The following is a 26,521-nucleotide window of genomic DNA, read 5'->3' as shown; positions in this document are numbered from 1 at the left end:
TCCGGGGTGTGTTCCCCGAGAACCCCCCCTGCCAAGTCACCGCAGCTCGGCAGCTCCTGCATTGAGTGTCTGCCCCCTGGTGGTCAGTGCACATCATACCTACCGGCCAGTTGGACAGTCAGACGGTCGCTTAGCCTTTTATATATATAGATATAGATGTTCACTTAACATTCAAAAGGTGTGCCATAATGAATATTACATTAAATTCTATTAAATTATCTTTTCCCAAATATGTCAGTCCTTAGAATATGTATAAGTTATTCAAGAAATATACAGGCAGGCAGAATTAGTTACCGAACATTAGTCTTCTGAAAGGTAAAATCGAGAAGAGATAGGGAATTGATTTCCAGCTCAAGTACAAAATTGTGTGTAGTTAGCAAATATATGCTTCTTATAATTCAATCTCCTCTTCTAAAAACTGATGGGACAACCACAGTATTTCCTGAACCACTACCCTAGGCCATGTACCAGAAACTGTATGTTGTCTCATTTAAGGCTCACAATGATTCTAGGACAAGCTAGTTTTAAAAAGATATTACAGTCTCACAAAACAAGTACCTCACACAAGTGGGTGAGTAAGGTCTCAAAATCCAAGTATGACAAAAAAGGTCATCTCCTTCATATTGCTCTATTCCAAAGGATGAACTAGATTATCTATCTTAGGTGAAATTCTAATAGCATATGATTCTTAGATCTTTAAATATAGTAGTAAATTGAATTTAGGAAAAAAGTTTCTAAGCTCAAATTATGGGGGAAGTATCAAATGAAAGGAAAATTTGAATAATGTATAAAGGTTTAAGTGTCTTTAACAAAGCTCCTTTTAAATACATGCAAAATGTGCCCTGGCCAGTATTGCTCCATAGTTAGGGTGTTGGCCTCCACATCACAGGTCAGGTTCAATTCCCAGTGAAGGGCACCTACCTGGGTTGCAGGTTGGATCCCCTCCCTGATCGGGAAGGGTGTGAGAGGCATCCAATCAATGTGTCTCTCTCACATTGATGCTTCTCTCTCTCCCCCACCCCCAATCCCTCTCTCAAAATCAATGGAAAAAATATCTTCAGGTGAGGATTAACAAAAAATAAGTTAAAAGTTAATTAGCCCTGACCAGTTTGGCTCAGTGGATAGAGAGTTGGCCTGTGGACTGAAAGGTCCCAGGTTCAATTCCGGCCAAGGGCATGTACCTTGGTTGCAGGTGCATCCCCAGTAGGAGGTGTGCAGGAGGCAGCTGATGGATGTTTCTCTCTCATTGATGTTTGGGGTGGGACTGGGCAAGATGGGCCAGACACGCCCTGGAGCCAACCTCCCGTGGCTCCTCCCCGGCGACCCGCACCTGGGGTGGGCAGCACTGTGGCTAGAAGGGGGTCATAAATAAAATATATTTTTTTAAAAAGTTAATTAATTAATTAACATGCAAGCAAATGTGAGACTGAAAAAATAAAACTTTGCAAATGCATACTGAAGTGGCACAAAGTAAAAAAAAAAAAAAAAAACAAAGACCAAGAATAAAGTGAAACCAAGAATACCATGAGGTAGGCTACCAACAAAGCCTCTGATCTACTAGATGATTTCTCAACTCTAAAGACTACACTTTCCACTTTGAGAGTTGTAGGGAGCAAGAGAGGCAGGAAATAAAATAGAAAATCCACCAAAGATGGTGAATCCAATAGGAGGCTTACTCAGAAAACTCATCCCAAACAGCAACAACCTTATTGTAAAGGTTAAACACAGTATAAGTCCCTTCTGCAGGGTACAAGAAGAAAACTTGCTTGGTACTGAGATAAGAGGGAGGAAAAGTAACCAAACAAAAACATTTCCTCTGAGAATTCAGAACATAAGCCATTCCTCATGCAGGTCTGTTGTTCAAATTCACAACACCTTAAGCACATAAGTAAATTTAAAGAAGTTCAAAATTAACAATGTACAAAAGCAACTGACAACAAATCTAAAACCTCTTTGCAAGAATGCAACTGTAACCCAAACCTCAAAAAATTCCCACACCTACAGTTCAAGACATATAAACACAGGTACAAACACACACAAAAAAACAACCAAAAAACAAAATCCCTAACCATAATAAAACTCAAACATGTGAGCAAACAAGACATGATGAAAAATAATAGAAAATGGACAGCAGCCCAGCCAGTGTGGCTCAGTGGTTGAGCACTGATCTATGAACCAGGAGGTCACAGTTTGATTCCTGGTCAGGACACCTGCCCAGGTTGCAGGCTTGATCCCCAGTAGAGGGCGTGCAAGAGGCAGCCAATGGATGATTTTCATCACTGATGTTTCTTTCTCTCCTTCCCTCTCCTGTACCCGCTCTCTGAAAGCAATTAAAAAAAATATATCTAGAATAAAAGTGTAATATGCAAATTGACCAAATGACCGAACAGCAGAACAACCATCCGGGTGACCACGCTGACACCCACTCACGCCAAGCCAGCCAAGGCAGGTGCAATGAGATTGGTTGGGGGCTGGGCCATCATCAACCCATGATCACCCTGCAGAGGGAGGCCCAGGCCACTGGCCGGCAGGGTGATCGATCAATCGGGGGCGGGGGGGAGCGGGGGGCTCCACGATCGCCCCAAAGAGGGAGGCCCAGGCCACCGACAGGTGGACTGTGGCGGGTGGGCGGGGCCTCCCTCTGCAGGGGCGATCTATCACAGACCCCCGGCCAGGTGGGCAGGGCCTACCTCTTTGGGGCGATTGATCGTCCCAAAGAGGGAGGCCCAGGCTACCCAGCGGTGGCACTGCAGCGGGTGGGCGATCCATCACAGAGCCCCGGCCAGGTGGGCAGGACCTACCTCTTTGGGGCAATTGACGGCAGAGCCCCACAATCAATCACCCCAAAGAGGGAGGCCTAGGCTACCGGGCAGTGACACTGGGGTGGGTAGGCGGGGCCCCCTCTGCGGGGGCGATCCATCGTGGAGCCCCGGCCAGATGGGCGGGACCTACCTTTTTGGGGCGACTGATCACAGGGCTCCTGGACTGTGAAAGGGCACAGGCTGGGCTGAGGGATGCCCCCTCCCTGAGTGCACAAATTTTGTGCACTAGGCCTCTAGTATGTATATGTGTGTGTGTGTGTGTACGTGTGTGTGTGTGTGTGTATATATATATATATATATATATATGGACAGCAGAATCATACTTGCAAGCACTTTAATGTATTGGAAGTATCAGAAAATACACAGCTATAATTTGAAAAACACTTTCAAAGATAAACTTGAAAATGAGCCAGAAGTTATAAATAACAAAGCAGTTGAGAATTGACCAGGACCAAAAAAAAAAAAATAATAATAATTCTTCCCCAAGTGTCTGTCCTCTCTCCTCACTACCAGGCTAACAAGCAGTGAGTAACAAGAGGGACAAGGATATCCTTCCCGAAACAAAAAAACAGTCTGCAGCACAGTCAGAAAGAGATGAATATAAGAAAGAAATCATAAGAGATATAGAGGTTGAGTTGAAAAGATTAAACACGTATCTAAACAAATTTCAAGAAGGTGATAACAGAAAGAGGAATGAGACATATCAAGAAAAAAATGACTTTTTCTATTAAAAAAAAAAAAAGCCCAAAGTAGCCCAACAAATCCAAAGCAGGATAGCTAGAAATTACAACTATAATTCACACAATAAAGATAAACAGCAGACTTTTATTGAGGCCAGAGGAAAAATATAGATCAGCTGTAAAGGAAGGGTAATTAGAATAATCACTGGCATCTCAAAAAACAATGGATGCCAGTAAATAGAATATATTGAATGTGCTGAAAAACATTCTTCTCCTAAAATTGCATTCATACAAAACCAACTTCAAGAAGGATGCAAAGTAAAGCTATTTTAAAAAAAAAAAACCACACACACACACAAAAACCACCCAGCTGAGATGTTTACCAACAAAACACCTTTATAAAGAAAAATTTAAAGGGGATACCTCAGATGTAACACATGTGCACATAAGTAATGTTCCAGAGATGAGAATATTTAAAACCAAAAAATTCTAAGTACATTATCTAATATTTGTATAAGTATTTTATGCAAATAATGATTGCATAAAACAATACAATAAGGAAAAATTATAGAAGAAATAAGTAGCACTAAAATACTGGACAACTGCAATTACATTTGGATACAGTCACCAGCATTAAACGTTTATAAGTTCGCTACTTATTAACTTTGGTTATTTTTAGTAGGCATATAAAAATAGCTAGAGCCCGGCCAGTGTCACTCAATGGTTGAGCATGGACCTATGAACCAGGAGATTATGATTTGATTTGTGGTCAGGGCACATGCCCAGGTTTGGGCTCGATCCCCAGTGGGGTCATGCGGGAGGCAGCCGATCAATGATTTTCTCTCATCATTGATGTTTCTATCTCTCCCTCCCTCTCCCTTCCTTTCCGAAATCTATAAAAATATATTAAAAAAAAACAAAACAAATAAAAAAACGAATAAAAATAGCTAGAAGTAGCTTAAAAAAATAGATCAAACACAATGGCGGGAAGGGTACTTACTATAAAAGAAAATAAAAAGAGGAAAAAAAACCCTCCAAAAAATCCACGAGCACATAAAGTTAATCCAGCCTGTCAACAATCACAATGAAGGTACATGGAAGTCGTTCCAGGTTAAAAAAATGACACAAAACCAATTTTACACCAAATGCAGAAAAAAAGGGCAACAGTCCCCAAGTATTAAGGCTCACAGCATCCTGACACAAAAATATGACAAAAGAGAACTAGGAATTAAAAGCATAGGCTAACATCTCAATAAGAAATAATGAATGTAAGAATCCTAGACTCCATTTTCAAATTGAGCCCAGAAATGCAAAAAAAAAAAGATAATAGCTCAAGTCAAGCTTTTATTGGGAATGCAAGGGTAGTTAATATTAGAAAATCTATTAATATAAATTATATTAAGAGACAAAGGAGGAAAGGGGCATAGATCAATGTAAAAAAATGCAGAAAAAAGGTTTTGATAAACTTTTAGCAACATTTTTTGATACTCAAGATACCTTTTGATGGACTGACTCTATAAACTTTTGACAAAATTGCAATAGTTTTGGTACTTCTTTACTTTCTGACACAGAAATCCCAGTCAAATAATGATCTGATCCACATGTGATGCAATGCATTATTTCATGAAGGATTATGTCCTTTTAGTGGAGGAATGGTATTTACTCACCATAATCTGGGTTCTTTAACCTCTAGGAATAGTTAAAACTACTTGGTGGGCACTTCTTCCAAGCTTTTAAAATGAAAAACCCAGGGGATAACATTTTTTCATAAAGTAAACCAACTTGGAATATATATTTTTTTAAAGTCTTATGTCGATACTGACATTTCCTATTCAAATTTTGAACTAGAATTGTTACTTATATATTTGATTTTGTATTAACTCTTTAATGTTAGAAAAAAAAGTGGACTCCTAATGACAATAACATATTTTCCTTATAAAAGGTAGATGAAGTCCATTCACATTTACTGGTATGACAAACATTTATCAAATTTATAACATTTTAGAATTATGTGTATTTGGCTATATTTATTTCTCTGAAATGTATATTCCTTGCTTTCAAATTAAAGGTTTTTTTGGTACGTAGGAAGACCTACATATTTTTTTGTACTTCAACCTTTTCTGTAACCTTTTTCTCATGCAATTAAAAAAATTTTTTTGATTAATTTTAGAGGGGGAGAAGGAAATGGAGAGGGAAGGGAAGAGAGATAGAAATCGATTTGTTGGTCCACTTATTTATGCATTCATTGTTTGATTTTTGTATGTGCCCTGACCAGAGATCAAACCCACAACCTTAGCTTATCAGGACCTTGGCATATCAGACCAATGCTCTAGCCAACTGAGCTACCCAGCCAGGGTTTGCAATTTTTTATTGAGATATAATTCACACACCATAAAATTCAACCTTTTAAAGTGTATAATTCAGTGGCTTTTTAATGTACTTACAAAGCTGTACAACTAGTATCATTATCTAGTTCCAGAACATTTTCACCATCCCCCACCAAAAAACCTCATACCCATTAGCATTTACTTTTTGTCCCTAGGGATTTCCCTATTCTGGATATTTCATAAAAATGGGATCATACCATATATGGCTTTTTGTGTCTGGCTTATTTAGAAGAATGTTTTAAGTTCATGATGAAATATATATCAATACTTGACTGCTTTTTATTGCAAACAATTTCCTATTTCATGGACATAATAGAGGCCCGATGCATGAAATTAGTGTAAGGGGCTCAGTTGTCGCAGCCCGGGTTACCTTGCGGCCCCGCCCACTGGTCATTTCGAAAGGTCATCCAGAAGGTCGTTCTGCTGTCCAGTCGAATTAGCATATTAGCTCTTTATAATATAGGATAACATTTTGCTTATTCATTTATCAAGTTGATGGACATTGGTTTGTTTCCACCTTTTAGATATTATAAATAATGTTATGAACAGTAGTGAGCAAGACTTTATGTTTTATGTTTTCAATTCCCTTGGGTATATACTTAATGAGTAAAATTGATGGGTCACCTGGCAACACTATTTTTAACTGTTTGAGGAACTATCAAATTGTTTTCCAAAGTAGCCTTACCATTTTATATTTCCACCAGCAATGTATGAGTGCTTTAATTTCTCTATACCAGATTCTCAACCGTTTTCATATCATGGCACACATAAACTAATTACTAAAATTCTGTAGCACATCAAAAAATATATGTTTTGCCAATCTAACAAAAAATAGGTCTAATCTTTATTTATATAACTAGAGGCCCGGTGCACGAATTCATGCATGGATAGGGTCCGGCTGGCCTGGGGAAGGGGCCACGGGCGGTTGGCAGCCCTGCCCCCTGGTCGAACTCCTAGTCGAGGGGACAATTTGCATATTAGCCTTTTATTATATAAGATAATAATAATAATAATATTAAACAAATATATAAGATAATAATAATAATAATTGCTCTTACCCTTTTGGCTCCAAAGTGACTTTTTAAAAACATCAGGTGCCTATACTTGTATGTAAGGATTTCTGGTACTAACAACCAATCAGACACAACCTTATTTTACGACATGACCAATAAGATGTAACTCTATTATATAACCTATATATTTATGGTTCAACACAAAGCACTTGTGTTGGCTTTTGTAAATTTTTTTCATTTTTACAATCTAAGGCAGTGATTCCCAAAGTGGGCGCTACCACCCCCTGGTGGGCACTGCAGCGATCCAGGGGGGCGGTGATGGCCACAGGTGCATTTGTTTTAACTTTTTTTGTATTGCCTTTCTATTCTGAGTTCAATAAATAGTTTCATAATTTCAAACTTCAATGTTTCTAATTTACACCTTTCTTTACTATATTTTACAAAAAAGGTAGAAACATTAATACATATATCTTTCTAATTGCTATTAAAATTTTAAAAAAATTAATTTCCAGGGGGCGCTGAGTAATATTTTTTCTGGAAAGGGGACGGTAGGCCAAATAAGTTTGGGAACCACTGATCTAAGGGAAAAGAAGTTAGTGCTCCTGACTAAATAGTCAGGTACTGCATATTTTACAAATTCTTGTGGCACACTGTTGAAAAGCACTGCTCTATACCATTGCCAATGCCTGTTTTCTTATTACCCTTTTACTATCTGTTGGGAAAGACAGTCTTTCTTGTGCTTCTACACATTTTGCTAGGTGTGCCAAAAATACTAAATCCTAACTGCTCATTCACTTAACCATTTCTCAGAGTTGTGTTGCAGCAAGCAATCCTGAAGGATAAGGTGATATTTCCGGCTGGAGTAAGAGCAGGCTTTCCTACTATAAAACCAGTATATTCTACAAGCTCAGTGTTTCTTAGCTGCAATGCAAACCTACTATGTGTTTGGCATCCATGTGGGCCATCCAGCATTAACGCCATGGGACTTGGGGAACAAAGGGAACCTATAGAAATATGCCAATCATTATTCTGTTTGTTACACCATGAGTCATAAAGTCTTTTGTTTCTGACCCAAGTGTCTTGAGCCAGAAACCCATCTATATATATATATGTAAATGGCTAATACACTAAGTGTCCCTCCCACCATCCAACCGGTCACTATGACGCACACTGATCACTAGGGGGCAGACGCTCAACGCAGGAGCTGCGAAGCTGCAGTGACTTGGCAGTGGCAGTTCTTGGGTGATGCACCCCGAAACCAGAGAGAAGGGAGCCAATTCCTTGCGGGGCCATGCAATTCCACCTTTGGCTGTGAGTTATGTTGTTGCTGGGACACTGTCGGCCCCGAATATGGTTTACTGCACACTTGTGTTTGCGTTCCACACCCTGTATGACAGCAACTTTGCAGAGTGCCCCCTCGCATTCCAGGAGCCCTTGGGGGATGTCGGAGAGCCAGTTTGGGCCTGATCCCCGCAGGCCAGGCCAAGGGACCCCGCTCACTCTGTAGACTCTGGGGAGAGACCCCGGGAGCTTGGCTCCAGGTCATGTCCAGCCCGTCTCACCCAGTCCCGCCCCGCTGGCCACCACCTAATTAATTTCCTTTCAATGTGCATGAATCCCTGCACCGGGTCACTAGTGAAATAATAAACAGCTTGTAAATACAGGAAAATCAAATCCCAGACCTGATATTCTCTAATTTAGCTGCTCTTCCTGGCATTTCAACTCTTTCACCTATTGTTTATGCAATGCACAAAATAATCAATGAAATTTTTTTTCCTATTTCACTCCTTTTCCTCCTTTAGTTGTCTTATTTCTACTTTATCACAACATGTAACATGTACAACAGTCTTTCCCTCACATTCCTCCCTACCTTATTTTTAGTCTTTTTGCAGGTTTATATATTTTAAATGCTCATCATCACTTCTTTTGCTAAGGTTTTCCCACTTATTTCTTAGTTGGATAAAACATCCTCTAGTAGATTCCTTAAAAATAGCTTATGGGTGCATTATTTCCTAAGTTCTTATATTCTGAAAGCTACTTTTCCATAACCTACATATCTGAAAAGCTGTGGCTGGATACAAAAATCCTTGGGTCACATTTTGTTTTTGTTTTTTAAATGCTGCTCTATTGTTGCCTAGCTTTGGTTACCTCAGTGGATTTTAAAAATATCGAATCCAGTGTAATTCTTTTGCCTTTGGAAGTTATATAATATTTGGCCTAGAAACAATGAGGATTTTTTTTATCTTTGAAATCTAATAGTTTGAATTTCCACTATTTTGTCTAATACTTGTTTTTTTCCAGCTTTGCGATATAAGTGACAGATGTATAATATTGTATAAGTTTAAGATGATGTGATTTGACACGTTTATATATGCAAAACAATTACCATCATATATTTAGCTAACACCTCAATCATGTCACATAATCACCATTTCATTTTTGTGGTGAGAATGTTTAAGATATCTCTCAGTATCTTTCAAGAATATAATACAGTGTATCTAACACTTTTTACAATTTTATTCACTTGGTTCTTTCCCTGCCTTTCAATGTACCTTATTAAATTTTCATTTGAATAGACTCTCCTGGGGCACCTTGTAATTTATTTGTTTCTAATATAACTTTTTCTTTGTATTCCATTTCTTTATTAAGTTCATACTCTTTTTACTCCATTTTCTTTTTGCCCATGTTCTCTGCTTGGTTTTAAAATTTCTGATTCTACATGATTTTTTAATATCCTCAAATGCTTGATTGAATATATGTTGCTCTGTCTGGAGTGTCATCACAGTTTTCATCTTCGTGGTTATTTTTCTGGGGGTGGGGAGGAATTTCCCACAGTTGATATGTAATTAATATCATTTTCTTATACTTTTGTAACAGCTATATATGGATTTATTAATTTTCCCTTTTTGTGGTACTAGGATGTTTTTATAAAATTCCTAGTTTAATAGGTTCCCTCCTTTGTCAAATATTTTGAAGTCCAGGTATTTTAGAATACATTTTTCCTGTTTAGCTGGTGGGAGGGGTAAAGACCTTGATTTTGTGTTCACTTTGTCTTGTAGGAACCTAAAACTTCCCCATGTACTTTTCTTCTTCAGCACTTCATTGCCAAAAAACACTTGTTTCCTTTTATCTTTTGTCTTAACCCTGAGTCTATATGCACTTAGAATACTTCTGCAAATTACTCATAATTTAAAATAACTTCTCTACACATGCACACACACATTTAATTTTAAACTTAATGAGATAGTCAGTCTTTCTGGCAGTGCAGGTCAACTTGAAATCCATTTGCTAGCTTCCGTCTTCTGTTTTCTGCAGTTCTGCTTAGTCAGCCTTTGCTCATCACAGAGCCTTGCTGAGAGTTAGGAGTAGAGACGGGAGTGTGAGAGATCACATGCTAGGAATTAGTTTCTCTTTTATTTACAATTATTTTCGAATACTTCCATTTGACCCAGTAATCCCACTTCTGGGAATATATCCCAAGAAACGAGAAACACCAATCAGAAAGGATATATGTACCCCTATATTCATAGCATCACAATTTACCATAGCTAAGATTTGGAATTAGCCTAAGTGCCCATCAGCAGATGAGTGGATTAAAAAACTTTGGCACATCTACACAATGGAATACTATGCTGCAGTAAAAAGGAACTCTTACCATTTGCAACAGCATGGATGGAGCTGGAGAGCATTATGCTAAGTGAAATAAGTCAGTCAGAGAAAGATAAGTATCACATTGTGGATTATAATGAATAACATAAACTGATGAACAAAAACAGATCTAGAGGCAGAGAAGCATCGATCAGATGTTCAAACCTCAGAGGGAAGGTAGGGAAGGGTGGGGGTAAGGAAGATCAACCAAAGGACTTGTATGCATGCATATAAGCATAAACGATGGACGCAGACAATAGGGGGTGAGGGTGAGGGCAGGAATGGGGGGATAAGGACACATTTGTAATACCTTAATCAATAAAAGAAATACATAATAAAAAAAAGAAAAAAAAGATAGACAGATGAAGTTGTTACTATTTTCTCTGATTACCTAGTAAAGTCAGATGTAAAAGTTAAAATAATGAACTAATAAACTTCTATAAAGCAATGCCAGTTAAAAGATCAATGAAATTGTCATGGGGAAGGTCTTTCTAATAAGCATGACTCCAAACCAAAAAGTCATAACATAAAAGGAAAAAAAGTAGAGCAAAATAAATAAATGACAAAAATTCACGTTAGATATAAAGTTTACAAATGATAAATTTATAACCTCTTATAAATAAAAAAGCTCATTAACTTACTAATGTAAAGCTCATAATGTAATGAACAAATAAAAATAATCCAAGTAGAAAAATGGGCAAAAGATATAAGTAATAAGAAAAAACAAGTCCCCCATAAAGCATATGAGAATATGCATAAGTTAAAACAAGATTTCCATATAACGTGCTAGATTAAGATGACTACCATTTCAGATAATCAGGAGGGTGTTCATAACAGTATTCCCAAGTACCTGTGGATTTATTCAGATTTGTACAAATATATACATAATAAAATCATGACAGTACTTACATGTGCTTGTAAACATATTTACACTCAGACCAAGCATTTTTATGAGTTCTAAATAATTTCCTCTAAAAAATACACAGATGTACCAAAGATTTGTACTGGTTCAAAATGTTCAATGTATTTTTCAAAAGATATTATAATAGTGAATAACTGAAGAAAAACAACAAGATTCATCAATATGATGAAATGACAATTAAATCCTTCAGAAATCTCAGAAATAAAAATCTTGAAATTATTTTGGATTATTTTCCCCCGTAACTCATAAAGCATTTTAAACCATGCTGATCATCAATAAAATGTGGTCTTGGAATTAAAAATCACCAACCAGAAATATATATACAAGTATACATAGTTAATGTAACTTTTTGGCGATTTAAAAATTTTTATGTATATATCTGCATATTTTTTTCCTAAAACATTACAGTATAAATTGAATAGAGTGTGCTTCTTGATCCCAAATATGTCAACATATATTTCCTAAGAACAAAGACTTTGTCTTACAAAACCCCAGTACAGTTATCGAAATCAGGAAATCTGACTAATAATCTAAAGATCAACTGTACCAACAACACTTATACCTATGCCCTGCCCTCCCCTCAATATTTAGTATAAAATCAAGCATCGCATTTAGTTGTGTCTCTTTTCGCCTTTAATCTGGAACTGCTCCTTCATCTGTTTTTTGACATCGGGATAGTTTAAGAGTATAGACCAGTCAATTTGTAGAAAGTCTTTAATTTGATTTGTCTGACATTTCCTAACAATTAGATCCAGGTATGTATTTCTGGCAGGAATATATCAGATATGATTTTAGTCCTTCTCAGTGAATCATATCAGGAGTAGTATGACATCAGTTTGTATCCATGTTCATAGTGGTAGGGATGATTTTTGTTACAGTGGTATCCTTTACGTTTCCCCATCAGAAACTTGATAATTTTTCCCTTTTTAAGTGGTTTGTGGAGAGATAACTCTGAGACTATGTAAGTGTTCTGTTTCTGATTAAACATGAGCCATAAGTTTTACCATTCATTAATGATTTTCTAGCTTAATCTTTTGTTCCATATTTATTAGTTGGCATTGGACTATTAGGAAAACCTTATCCTTTTCCTTCCTTCCTTCCTCCCTTTCTCCCTCTCTCTCCTTTTCCTTCCTTATCAGAAGTTATAAATTCTCATATTATACATGGGGGTACTATCAATTACTATGATTTTTTTCATTTACATTACATCAAATTGTTCCAGATTTGGTCAATGTAAATCCCTTCAATCTGGCTCCTCTGTTCTTTTGCCTGGCCCCTCTAATTCTTGGAATAGTTCCTTACTTTATAGGGTGGATGATGAAAATACTTTGTATTTTGATATAAAGGTAGGTTATAAAGCATATGCATTTTTAAAATTTCAACAAAGTGTACATTTAAAATATATAAATACCAGAGGCCCAGTGCACGAAATTAGTGTGTGGGTTCTGGTCCCTGGGCCTGGCCTGTGATCAGGACCATCTTCCCCAGCTGCCTGCAGCCAACTCTGGCTCCAATGCCACCCACCCTCAGTTCCCCATTCACCATCGGGTGATCGGTGCCTGACGGACAGGGAAAGGGACCAAGAGGTGGTCAGTGTACCTCATAGTGACTGGTCCAGCGGTCATTCTGCCGTTAGGGTCAATTTGCATATTACCCTTTTATTATATAGGATTACTAAAGGCCCGGTGCACGAAATTCGTGCACCACCCTGCACCCTCGGGCCACCCTGCACCCTCTCCAATCTGGGACATCCCTCTCACAATCCGGGACCACTGGCTCTTAACTGCTCACCTGCTGCCTGCCTGATCATGTCTAACTGGCCCCCTGATGGCCTGCTCATCCCTAACTGCCCCCCCTGCCTGCCTGGTCACCCCAACTGCCCCCCCTGCCAGCCTGGTTGCCCCTAACTCCCCCCCGCCAGTCTGGTCACCCTTTACTGCCCCCTCTGCAGGCCTGGTCGCCCCCAACTGCCCCCTCCCCCCCCGCCAGCCAAGTCGCCCCTCACTGTCCCCTCTGCTGGCCTGGTTGCCCCTCACTGCCCACCCCCTGCCGGCCTGGTTAACCCTAACTGCCCCCCCTGCTGGTCTGGTTGCCCCATGCAGCCTGCTGTTTGGTCATTTCGTTGCCCTTCAATGCCCCCCTGCCGGCCTGGTCGCCCCACACAACCTGCTTGTTCAGTCGTTTGGTCGTCCCTCACTAACTCCCCTGCCGGCCTGGAAACCCCACGCAGCCCGTTGCTCAGTCATTTGGTCGTCCCTCACTAACCCCTCTGCCAGCCTGGTCACCCCATGCTGCCCGCTGCTCAGTCATTTGGTCGTCCCTCCTAACCCCTCTGCCAGCCTGGTTGCCCCACGCAGCTTGCTGCTCAATCATTTGGTTGGCTCTCACTAACCCCCATGCCGGCCTGATTACCCCACGCAGCCTGTTTGGTTGTCCGTTCAGTTGCAATGGTCACTTAGGCTTTTATGTAAATAGGATTATTATATAGGACTAAAGGCTTGGTGCACAAAAATTTGTGCACTCAGGGGGTCCCTCAGTCTGGCCTGTGCCCTCTCGCAGTCTGGGACCCCTCGGGGGATATCCACCTGCTGGCTTAGGTCTGCTCCCCGGGGGATTGGGCCTAAGCTGGCAGTCAGACATCCCTCTGGCAGCCCAGGAGCCCTCGGAAGATGTCCACTTGCCAGCAGGGAGCAGGCCTAAGCTGCAGTCGGACATCCTTAGTGCTGCTGAGGAGGTGGGAGAGGCTCCCGCCATCAATGCTGTGCTGGCAGCCGTCAGTATGGCTTGTGGCTGAGCAGAGATCCCCCTGTGGGAGTGCACTGACCACCAGGGGTCAGCTCCTGAATTGAGCATCTGCCCCCTGGTGGTCAGTGTGTGTCATAGTGACCAGTCATTCCCAGTTGTTCTGCTGCTAGGGTCAATTTGCATATTACCCTTTTATTATATCCCTGGTGCATGAGTGGGGGCTGGCTGGTTTGCCCTGAAGGGTGTCCCGGATCAGGGTGGGGGGTCCCACTGGGGTGCCTGGCCAGCCTGGGTGAGTGGCTGATGGCTGTTTGCAGGCTGGCCATAGCCCCTTCAGGGTGGGGGTCCCCGCTGGGGTGCCTGGCCAGTCTGGGTGAGGGGCTGATGGCTGTTTGCAGGCTGGCCACGGCCCCCAGCCACCCAAGCTCCCAGTGGAGGCTGGCTGGAAACAGGTATCTGGGATTTACTTATCTTCTATAATTGAAACTTTGTTGTCTTTAGTGGAGGCCACCGCCGGCCAGAGCAGGTGGGAAGCTTGGCTTCCTCCATCGCCAGGGCAACCAAGCCTCCTGCTTGCTCCAGCTCTTTGGCTGCCGGCCCCCATCTTGGTTGGGTTAATTTGCATATAGCCGCTCTGATTGGCTGGTGGGCATGGCTTGGGGCGTAGCGAAGGTATGGTCAATTTGCATGTTTTTCTCCCCCCCCCCTCCCTGTTTCTCTTTTATTAGATTAGAAGATTAGATGTGTATGTTAATACTCTAGCTAATAGTGCTTTCTACAATGTTGCAGGCAAGCAAGTCTTTTTTTTTTTAATCCTCACCCGAGGACATTTTTTTCCATTGAGAGAGTAGAAGGGAGGGGGGAGAGAGAAATGTTGATGTGAGAGAGACATATCTATTGGTTGCCTTCCTCACATGTCCTGACTGGGGCCAGGGATCAAACCTGCAACCCAGCTATGTGCCCTTCCCCAGAAATCGAACCCAAGACCCTTTGGTGCATGGGCCAATGCTCTACCCACTAAACAACACCAACCAGGGCTGAACAAGCTATTCTTAAACTGCCTTATGTGTAAGTAAATATACTGAAAAACAAGTTTCTCACTGATAGAGAAAGAAGATATGAATAAGGAAAAAACAAAATAAACTCTGGGTTTTAAACAGATCTATAGATTAAAAAACAAATATAGACATATGTACACACATATATATGTAGTGAATACATACACTCAGACATTTTCTACCTCTTGTTCCTGAGAAGCCCTAATAGCAATTAGTCACGTAAAGCAATGAAAACAACTGGCAGCCACATCTCAGTTTCTCTCCTTAGAGAAAAGGCTAACTCCAAGTTTGGGATGGGGAAAGTATAAGTTTTCCCTTTAATTTCAAAAGAAAACTAATAATTACAATGAAGTGTACACTTAAAAATGGTTAAGTTTGATAAATTTTATGTTAATCGTATTGTACCACAACAATGTAAACACTGCAGTAAAAGCACTACTCTTACCCCATAAAGTATGGGGGGGGGAGGGGGAGAGGAAGTACAACAACTGATAAACAAATGAGAAAACAAGAAGTGCCTGAGGTAGTTTTCTTGCGATGTTCCTCAATATATTTATTTTTAAAAGGTAGTTCTGAGGCTATAATATGCCATCTATAACAACACTTAAAGAAAATAAACATAAAATACATAGTCCAAGCCTTGAACAAACTTGAATTCAAGCACAATTCACTGAATACTTATTATGCAGGCAGTACTATCCTATATAATAAATAAAAGGGTAATAAGCAAATTGACCCTAATGGCAGAACGACCAGAACGACTACTGGACCAGTCACTATGAGGTGCACTGACCACGTCTTGGTCCCTTTCCTCAGCTGGCAGGCTCCGATCGCCTGATGGCCACCAACAGTGGGGGCGGGGCTGGCAAGTGGGCTGGAACAGTTTACCTCTCGGTCTCTTCCCCCGGCCATCAGGCACCAATCACCCGATAGCAAACAGGGAACTGGTGGGTGGTGGCGGGGGGCGGGGCCAGCTGTGGGCAGCTGGGGAAGATGGCCCTGATCGCAGGCCAGGCCTAGAGACCGTACCCGTGCACAAATTTCGTGCACCAGGCCTCCAGTACAAAATAAGACATAATCTTTGCCTTTTAAGATCTTAAAATTCTGTTGTTTTTATAAAATACTAGAGGCCCAATACACGAAATTCGTGCAAGGGGTTCAGCCCTCACAGCCCTGGTAGCTTGCCTCGGCCCTCGCAGCCACGGCTTTGTCCAGAAGGTCGTCCAGAAGGACGTCGGAAGGTCGTTCAGCTGTCTGGTCTAATTAGCATATTATGCTTTTATTATTATACATAGGACACTGGCCGGGCTGGCGTAGCTCAGTGGTTGAGTGTCAACCTATGAACCAGTAGGTCATGGTTCGATTCCCGGTCAGGGCACATGCCTGGGTTACAGGCTCGATCCCCAGTGCGGGGTGTGCTGGAGGCAGCCGATAAATGATTCTCTCTCATCATTGTCGTAGCTATCTTTCCTACCCTCTCTGAGATCAATAAAAAAATAAATAAAAAAATAAAAAAATAAATAAATAAATAAAATATAGGTCACTGAACTCTTGATAATGTAGATGATGCAGTTTGGGGAAGAGAAAACAGAAACTACTTGAACATGTCAAACTGACTACAACCCTATAAAATAGAAAAATGGTTTAGTTTTTTTTTAGTGCCCTGGCATTAAAATGCTTCATTAAGAATTCAGCCTCACTTCTCAACAGTTTAAATCAAATCAAATGACATGATCATCTACATGAGATGCAAACAGGACAATGAGCCCATTCAGTATAAGCTATTTTCTAGTAAGGTCATCTCAGAACAAGGTAAAAGGGAGCTGTGTTCTGGATTTTTCTAATGCTTAAAAAAAAAAAAGAAAGTCAGTGTTTTCTCAAGTTACATCAACTACCCAGCTTTCTTAGAAAAAAGTAAAGAATTATTCTTTAAGTACACTTTTAAAGTAAAAATATTAAGATTTAAACCATTTTTTACTTAAATAGAATTGTCTTTCATTTCTTTCTCTTTCCTACAAGTTAAGGGCACAGACATAGATATTCAAAGATTATTTAAGTATATTGAAGAGGAAAGAAAATACTTGAAATCTAAAGGTCACTTTTTAAAGCATTTATTTAAAATTTCTGGTAGAAGTGGTAAAAGAAATTACCAAATTTGGAACCTGTTATATAGAATTGTATCATATTTCAAATTCTCTCAAGAATCAAAAAAAAAATTTAAGTAGATAAAAATGTATCAAACTTGGTAGATGGTTCTGATACTACTTAATAAAATATTTAAAAAGTCATAGTAATGGAACCTCCTTGAGTATTTAAAAGCCTACTACATTTAAAGTTGAAACTGAAGCACATCAAAAAACAATTCAGCATTCTTTAAAGTTCTTACCACAATCATTTCTGAAGGCTCTAATACAAGACAATCACATCCTCTTTTTCCTCCAAACTGCTTACCAAAACTATAAAAACAGAAAAACAATTTCTTTAGCAAAGGTTACAAATAAAATACATCGATATAGGAAAACAAACAACCAAACCTCCCCGCCCCTTAAATGCTAATCAAGAAATTCTGATCCTATCACTTTTATTAATAAGATTTTCTTAAAATCAAGAGATAACTGACAGTTCAGTGTGAAAATTCTTTAAAAATTTCTGCCTTTAACCTCTAAAACTGATTATAGAACACCCCTCCCTGCCTAATCTCAAATTTTAAACATTTATCAATATGTGCTGAATAAAAGTAAAAACACACCTAATATAGACTAAAGTCACAATTATGGAATCCTATATAATAAAAGGGTAATATGCAAATTGTCCCCTTTACCAGAGTTCAACCTGGGGGTGGAGTCAGCCAGCCAACCTCCCACGCCCCCCCCCCCCCCTGGCTGGCTGGACCCCACCTGTGCACGAATTCGTGCACCAGGCCTCTAGTATTTTATAAAAGTAAATTATTATTTTGGGAGCAGTTTTAGATAACAGCTATAAACAGCTTTGAAAATATTCACATTAGACTATATAAAGAAATGCAGTAAAAAACAGAGGTGATTCATTTAAAAATAGTGTTGGAGCCACTGACTAGCTCTTTGGAAAAAACTAAAATTGGATTAGTTCTAAAAGAAACTATATTTTTATATTCTTCATCTGGGAGGATATTTCTAATGAAATAAAAAAAGAAAGCATTTATATAGAAACAAAATGATGTTTTAATTTTAAAAAGTAAATTAAATACTTTGAAAGGTAAGGAACAGAAAAAATATTTAATAATTATATGATACAATAGGTGAACATATGATGCAGAGTGCACTTATAAAATTACAAAAGGCAATCTAAAATATTATATATATAAAAATTAAGTACCGTGGGCAATTATACTATATATGTAATTTATTCTAAAAACCAAATATTTGAAAACCCTCTATTAATAATGCAAACAAAATATAAAATACCAAATAAAGAAATATATGTCACTTATAAAAAACTATACAATTTTATTGATGGAATGGAAATAGGTCCTGAATGAAAGCAGAGAAGCAAGCATGTCAATTCTCTACCAAGTATAAGGTTATATACAAATATTAGTTAATAACAAAATTCTAATAAAAATCAAGATGAGCCCAGCTAGTCTGGCTCAGTGGTTGAGGGTGAACCTATAAACCAGGAGGAGGTCATGGTTCAATTCCCAGTCAAGGCACATGCCCAGGGTTGTGGGCACAACCCCCAGTAGGGGGCATGCAGGAGGGAGCTGATCGATGATTCTTTCTTATCATTGATGTTTCTCTCTCTCTCTCCCCTTCGTCTCTCTAAAATCAATAAAAACATATTAAAAAAAAAAAAAAAGACAAAGTGGAATGTTTATCACATCACATATACATTACATAATGTCTGGTTGCCCCTTTCTTTTTAACACTGTTAAAACTGGTATATAGCTTCAGATAGTATCAACTAGATAAACCTAATATAAAGTTTATTCTCAATTTCTCTTCTATTAGTTTTAGCATCTTGCAATAATAGTTTCTATAAGAAAGGATAAATGCTTCAACTGTGGAGGACTTGATTATATATTAAATACATCCATGAATTCTATCTTTTAAAAAGGTCATCAGAAATAAGTGACTTTACGCGGGTTCGTTCCCCGTGCGGGCCACCAAAAAGAAAAAAAAAAAAGAAAGAAAGAAATAAGTGACTTTAGCAAGATTAAAGGATATAAGTTCAATAAAAAATTTTAATTTCATTTAAAAAACAGTAAGAACACACAATATTTAAGATATAAATTTGCCTAAATCGGTTTGGCTCAGTGGATAGAGCGTCGGCCTGGGGACTGAAAGGTCCCAGGTTCGATTCCGGTCAAGGGCATGTACCTTGGTTGGGGCACATCCCCAGTGGGAGATGTGCAGGAGGCAGCTGATCGATGTTTCTCTGATCGATGTTTCTAACTCTCTATCTCTCTCCCTTCCTCTCTGTAAAATATCAATAAAATATATTTTTTTAAAAACTTTAAAAAAAAGACATAAATTTATCAAAACATGCACAAGACCCCTAAAAAACTACAAAATACTGCAGAGAGAAATTAAAGATGATCACATAAAATGAAATATATCCTATTTATGGGTTGTTGTACATATTAAATGCAATAAAAAAGTTGCCTTAGGGAAATGACAAAACTCCAAAATTTACATAAAAATGTAAACCTAAAACAGTTAAAACAATTTTGGAAAACAAGAACAAAACTGGAATATTTATGTTATGAAATATCAAGACATAATGTAAAGCTAGAATACTCCAGATAGTATAGCATCGGATCAACTTATAGATCAATGAAAAAGGACAGAACAAAATCAGACCCACACATACATGTTCAATTAATTTTTGACAAAAGTATCAAGGTAATTCAATGGGGGGAAAGATAGTACTTTCTGTAAATAGTGATGAAAAAACCAGATAGCAAAACAGAAAAAAAAGACCTTACTATAACACCATAAACTAAAGTATTAGAAATGAATGACATAAATAAAAAATGGCAATTATAAAATTCTCACAGCAATAAAATTTTTGTACATGCCCTTCATGATAGTTAGGAAGTTTCCTTCTGTAAATTTAGTAGGTTTAAAATATTTCATTATGAACAAGTTTTAAATTTTATCAAATTTTTTTCTATGTTTACTGAAAAAGATCATGTGGTTTTTGTCCATTATTTTACTAGCAGAATATATTGTATAAATTGATTTATGATGTTAAACTTCCTTGCATTTCTAGAATAACCACAACTTGTTCAGTGTCCAATACTTTTAATATATTACTGGATTTGGTTTGCTGTTATTTTGTTAATGATTTCTACATGTATGTTCACAGGAGATAATTTGTAGTTTTTCATTCCTTGTCATGTTGTTGTCAAGCACTGGTATCAGGATAACACTGGCCCCCAAAAATAAGCTAAAAGCATCCTTTCTTCCTGTATTTTCCAAAAGAGTTTGCACAGGATATGTAATAATGCTTCCTCAAATGTTTGAAACACATTTAGCAGTAAAGCCACCTGGGCCTAGACTTTTCTTTGTGAGAATATACTTATTAATTTCTTTACCTTTTATAAGTATATTCAAAGTTTCTATTACTTTTTGAGTCTATTTATAGTAATGTATGTCTTTGTAAAATCTGCCCATCTGGTAATATAAAATAGCTCATTAAATTCTTTAATAACACAGTTGACCTTTGAACTGCACAGGTTCATTTATAAGCAGATTGTTTTCACTGTAAATATATTTTCTCTTCCTTATCATTTTCTTATGACATTTTCTATTCTCTAGCTTACTTTATTGTAGGAATATAGTATATAACACATATAACATGCAAATATTTGTTGAGTGTTTTATGTTATGAGTAAGGCTTCCTCCAGTCAACAGTACGCTATTATATACCTTTTCAACTTAACTTGAAAAGGAGGGTCATTACCTGAACTCGAGTAGTTCAAGGATAACCTGTACTTTTAATTTCTTTAGGACAGTAATATGCTCTCTTTCATGCCTGATTTTGATACTTTGTGTCTTCTCTTTTTTACATGATCAGTCTCAAGATTTATCATTTTGTTGGCCTTTTCAAAGAGCCAACCCTTCATTGATTCTCTCTAGTGTTTTTCTGGTTTGTGTTTTATTAATTTACTTCTGTTTGCTTTGAGCTTACTTTACTATTCTTATTAAGATGGAATTTAAGATGACTAATTGAGACCATTATTGTTTTCTCATATATTTCCCTCTAAAATGCTTTAGTTGAGTCATATAGTTTGATATGTGTTTAAATTCATTCATTTCAAAACATTTTCTAATTTCTGTTGTCAACTCCTCCTTGACCTATGGGTCATTCACAAATGTGTTGCTTAAATTCCAATATTTCATTCTAGTACTGATTTATAATTTAATTCCAATACACTTACTTGGAGAACAATCTCTGGATGATTTCAATCCTTTTATATTTACTGATTCTTGTTTTCTGACCTGAATATGTTCTAGAATTATGTATCAAAAAATTATGAATCAACCTTGGCTGGTTTGACTCAATGGATAAAGTGTCAGCCTGCGGACCGAAGGGTCCCGGGTTCTATTTCGGTCAAGGGCACATGACTGGGCTGCGGGCTCAATCCCCAATAGGAGGTGTGCAGGGGGCAGCCAATCAATGATTCTCTCTCGTCATTGATTTTTCTCCCTCTCGCTCCCTCTCCCTTTCTCTCTGCAATCAATAAAAAAAATCTTTAAATTATGTATCAAATCAAAGTGGTTGATAGTATTTTTTAAGCTTTACCTTTACTTTCAGCCTAATGGTGCTATCAAGTATTGAGAATAGAGCTTTGAAACCTCTGAATTTCTACTGACTTTCAATTGTTAGTTTTTATTTCTCATATTTTTTATTATTAAATGCATATACAATAAAACTGTCATGTATTCCTAAAATTATGATCCTAGTCTCTAGTAATATTTCCTATTTTGATTGATATATGACCAACTCTAGTTTTCCCTTTTTAAAAAATCTTTATTATTGTAAGTTTTACAACTTTAACCTCTCCAGCCTGCTCCGATCCCACAGTCCCTTATCACCCCATTATCTGTGTCCACGGGTTATGCATACATTGATTGATCTCTTACCATCCACACTTCCCTTCCTTCCCTCTAAGGTTCAACAGTCTGTTCATGCTTCTATGTCTCTGGGTCTATTTTTGTTCATCAGTTTATTTGGTTCACTAGATTCCACATATAAGTGAGATCATGTGATACTTATCTTTCTCTGACTGGCTTATTTCGCTTAGCATAATACTCTCCAGGTCCATCCATGCTGTTCCAAATGGTAAGAGTACTTTCTTTTTTATTGCTGTGTAGTATTCCATTGTGTAAATGTATCTTGGTTTTTTTATCAACTTATCTGCTGATGGGCACTTAGGCTGTTTCCAAATCTTACCTATTATAAATTGTGCTGCTATGGACATAGGAGTGCATATATTCTTTCTGATGTTACTTTTGTTGGGGCTATAGGGGTCTTGTGTACATTCATGTTCTGTTGCTTCCGTGTCATGTCTTAGCTTATACTGTATTTTGTGCTGTTTGGTCAGCACCTCCACAATGGCTGGCATGATGTGGTAGGGAGTAAGCCACATAATCAGATACCCTGAGAGGAGACTCCATCCACAACAGGGCAATAACATTCAAGACCCAACTATAAGAGGAGAACCCAAATATCTCAAGTAGGGGGCCTCCCTAAAACACCCAGCCCAGGAGATCTGAGAGACTGCACCACTGGGTCTCACAAAATATCTATTACATAAGACCAACCCAAAAAATCTGGGTGTCATAGCAGTTTGATCTAATACGTAGAAACAAATACAAAGGAATAGCAAAAATGAGGAGACAAACAACTCCCAAATGAAAGAAAAGGAGGAATCACCAGAAAAGGAGCTAAATGAAATAGAGGCAAGTAATTTGTCAGAGAAAGAATTCAGAGTAATGGTTATAAGGATGCTCAAACATCTGAATGGGAATTACACACAACTCAATAAGAATTATCAGCAGTCTGAAGGAGAAATACACCAATATGAGCAAAAATCAAAAGAAAATGAAGAATGACAAAGGTGCAATAGAGAACAACAGAAGTTTTCAACAGTAGTCTAGTTTTCTTATGAATACAATTTACCTAGTATATCCCTTTCCATCCTTTTACTTTCAACGTCTTAAAGGTAAAGGATTTCCTGTAGACTGCATATAATTAAATCTTGGATTGTCATAGAATCTGATCATCTCTACCTTTTAAAAAAAAATATTTTTTACTGATTTTTGAGAGGAAGGAAGAGGGAGAAATAAAAACATCAATGATGAAAGAGTCACTGATTGGCTGCCTCCTGCACACGCCACACTGGGAGTTAGTCTACAACCTGGGCATGTGCCCTGACGGGGAATCGAACTGTGACTTCCTGGTTTATAGGTCCACGCGCAACCACTGAGTCACGCCTGCTGATCTCATCTCTATCTTTTGACTGGACTGTCAAGACCATGCATTTGTAATAAAATTATTGATGTGGTTGCATTATGTTTGCCATTTTCCTATTTATTCTGTGACTGTCTCATCTTTTTTGTTCCTCCGTTCCTTCACTATTTCCATCACTTCTGTTAAATGATTATTTTTAGTGTACCATTTTAATTCTGTTCATGATTTTTAAAAATAAATTTTTGTTACATTAAACAGTTAATCTAGAGATAACATATGCATCATGAATAAGGCAAAACTGTCTACTCTCAATACTTCAAACCAACATTGAACTGCAGATTCTAGCCAGTATAATAAAGCAAGAAAAGACATTAAAGGCATATATATGGAAAGAAAGACATAAAGCAGTCTTTACCAAAGACAACTGACCCTGTATATTGAAAACTCTAAGGACCTACAAACTAAACCACTAGAACTTAGAGTATGTCAAGGTCAGAGGATATAAGATCAATACATAAAAGCCAAATGTATTTCTCTATATTAGCAATACCTAAAAGAAAATTAAGAAAACAATGTCATTTAGAAGGCATCAAAAAGAAAACGATATTTGGGAATAGTTTAAGAAAAATGTAAGATGTATACACTGAAAAATGAAAAATATTACTGAGAGAAAGTAAAGAAGAAATAACTATACTAGTATATAGAAACAATCCATGTTCATAGATTGGAAGATGCAATACTGTTAAGACTGCAAGTCTCCCCAAATTAATCCATAGATTCTAAATATTTCTGGATATCCACTTTCCAGTCTGGCATGTAAAAATATTGGAAATTGCACTCTGTGCTAATAATAAGTAAAAAGCTGAACAAACTGAAAAATCAATTACCTTTCTTAGATCTGTAAGAGAAGTGAGGTAATAAGGGCAAAAAATGCTGTCTACAAATTGGAGAAAATGACAGATGAATACAGAGAATCACAATTTAGAGCATAATCTCCAAGAAAATTAGTGCCAAGATAGGGAAAATCAAACTGTAATTAATGAACTGCTGGAAGCTCAGAGTACACAACTCCAGAGTTAAAAGTCCTAGGCTGGCAAGCATCAATTTATGAACCAGGAGGTCATGGTTCGATTTGCGGTCATACTTGGATTGCAGGCTCAATCCCCAGTAGGGGGCGTGCAAGAGGCAGCCTATCAATGGTTCTCTCTCGTCATTAATGTTTCTATCTCCCTCTCCCTCTCCTTCTCTCTTTCCCTCTCTGAAATCAATAAAAGTGTATTTAAAAAAACAAAACTCCAGTGAGATGCAGGTCATTGAAGGGGCCTCCAAACTTACTTCAGTTTTACCCTATGGATTTCTACCAGGTTCCCACAGTGAATAAGAGAAAAAGCCCCTTGTGTTCCTGGCAAGGGAAAGGGAAAAGGAACTATTTTGAAAAATGCCACAGCAAGGTCTGCCATTAAGAGAAACCATTCTATTAGAGACTAACAGACCTGCAAAAAGGAAAATACCCATTTCAAGTTGGCTCTAGCCTTCCATATGGAGAGAGGGAAATACCTAATGCCAGCCACTCTAGCTATCCTGTCTCACCTAAAGGCAAAAACCCCCACAGAAACCCAAACCCAAACTGAGATATACCTGTGAAGTTCACAGTCCAGAGGCAAAGACTCACTAAACGACTAAGTCTTAATCACAGGACTATCAAATGCTTCCCCTCTCCCTACACCTTACTAGCACATTACTAAAGACCTATTTACAGCAATTCCTTTTGCCTAGTACCTGATTTCCTGCTATCAAGAAAAGAATTAAAAGGGATACTAAAGGGCAAAATACACAGCTGGAAGACAGAGCAAGCTTAAGAACCAGATTCAGATATGGAAGGGATGTATAAAAAGAATTATACAACACAACCAAGTGGGATTTTCCCAGGTATGTGAGGCTGGTTCAACATTCAAAAATCAATTAAATGTAATCCACCACATCAACAGACTAAAAAGAAAAATTGCGTATCAATAGATGCAGAAGAAGCATTTGACAAAGCAGAACATCCATTCATAATAAAAACTCTCAGTAAACAAGAAATAAGGGAAACTTGCTCAATTTGATAGACTAATTCCAAAAAAACTGATTCCAAAATTTATATGTAAGTGCAAAGAAACTATAATAACCAAAACAATTTGGAAAAGTTGGAGGACCCATACTACCTTAGTCTGTGATTCATAAAACCACAGTCATCAGGATAATGTGGTTCCGCAACCAGATAGAAAAATAATGAAAATAAGTAAAGATTTGGGAAATAGACCCACAAATATATGGTCAATTAAAGTTAGGTCAACAGATGTTCGAACAACTGAATATGCATAGATAAAAAGACAAAATTATATCTATAATCATACCATGTGAAAAAAAAAACAACCTAGCTCAAAATAAATAACAGACTTAAAGTAGTGTGGACCAAAAAGGCGCCGTTAAAGTAACCTCACAGGGTGATTTGATCATAAATTCCTAACTGAGCAGATCATGGTGGGTAGTCATTCCCCAGGCCTATAAAAAGCTTTGTGGTAGGTTTGTGGTAGGCAGTTAGACAGACATAAGCAGAGAAAGGTCCTTGGTCCAGGTATAGAAGGTCACTAGGGCAGAAAGTTCTGGGTGCCTAACAAGAGACAATTATAGGTTGGGACCTCATTCCTCCCCTAGCATATCACTGGTCATGCAGTTTAGACACCATGACCTTTCCTCCCTAGAGATAACATCTAGGCCTCAGTTATATTTCAGCTCCAGGCCCAGAA

The 26,521-nt window shown here is 38.1% G+C and overlaps 1 protein-coding gene across 6 annotated transcripts in view; it reads right to left on the bottom strand.

The window, feature by feature from the left end:
• The window catches only part of RAPGEF6 (Rap guanine nucleotide exchange factor 6), a 190,318-nt gene that overhangs the window by 120,669 nt on the left and 43,128 nt on the right, over positions 1-26,521 (bottom strand). For 5 of the 6 annotated variants that reach the window (XM_070415050.1, XM_070415052.1, XM_070415051.1 and 2 more), the window contains exon 5: positions 17,662-17,731. The exons of the other annotated variant lie outside the window; for it this stretch is intronic. In XM_070415050.1, coding sequence (XP_070271151.1) covers positions 17,662-17,731 — 70 coding nt within the window. The remainder of the gene's footprint in view (positions 1-17,661; positions 17,732-26,521) is intronic. 6 annotated transcript variants of the gene reach the window in all.

This window comes from Myotis yumanensis, unplaced genomic scaffold, assembly GCF_028538775.1.
Source record: "Myotis yumanensis isolate MYYU_CA2020_CCGP unplaced genomic scaffold, mMyoYum1.0.hap1 SCAF_5, whole genome shotgun sequence".
Classification (NCBI taxonomy): domain Eukaryota; kingdom Metazoa; phylum Chordata; class Mammalia; order Chiroptera; family Vespertilionidae; genus Myotis; species Myotis yumanensis.
The sequence above is the reverse complement of the archived record's forward strand: the minus strand, read 5'-3'. Positions and strand labels throughout refer to the sequence as shown.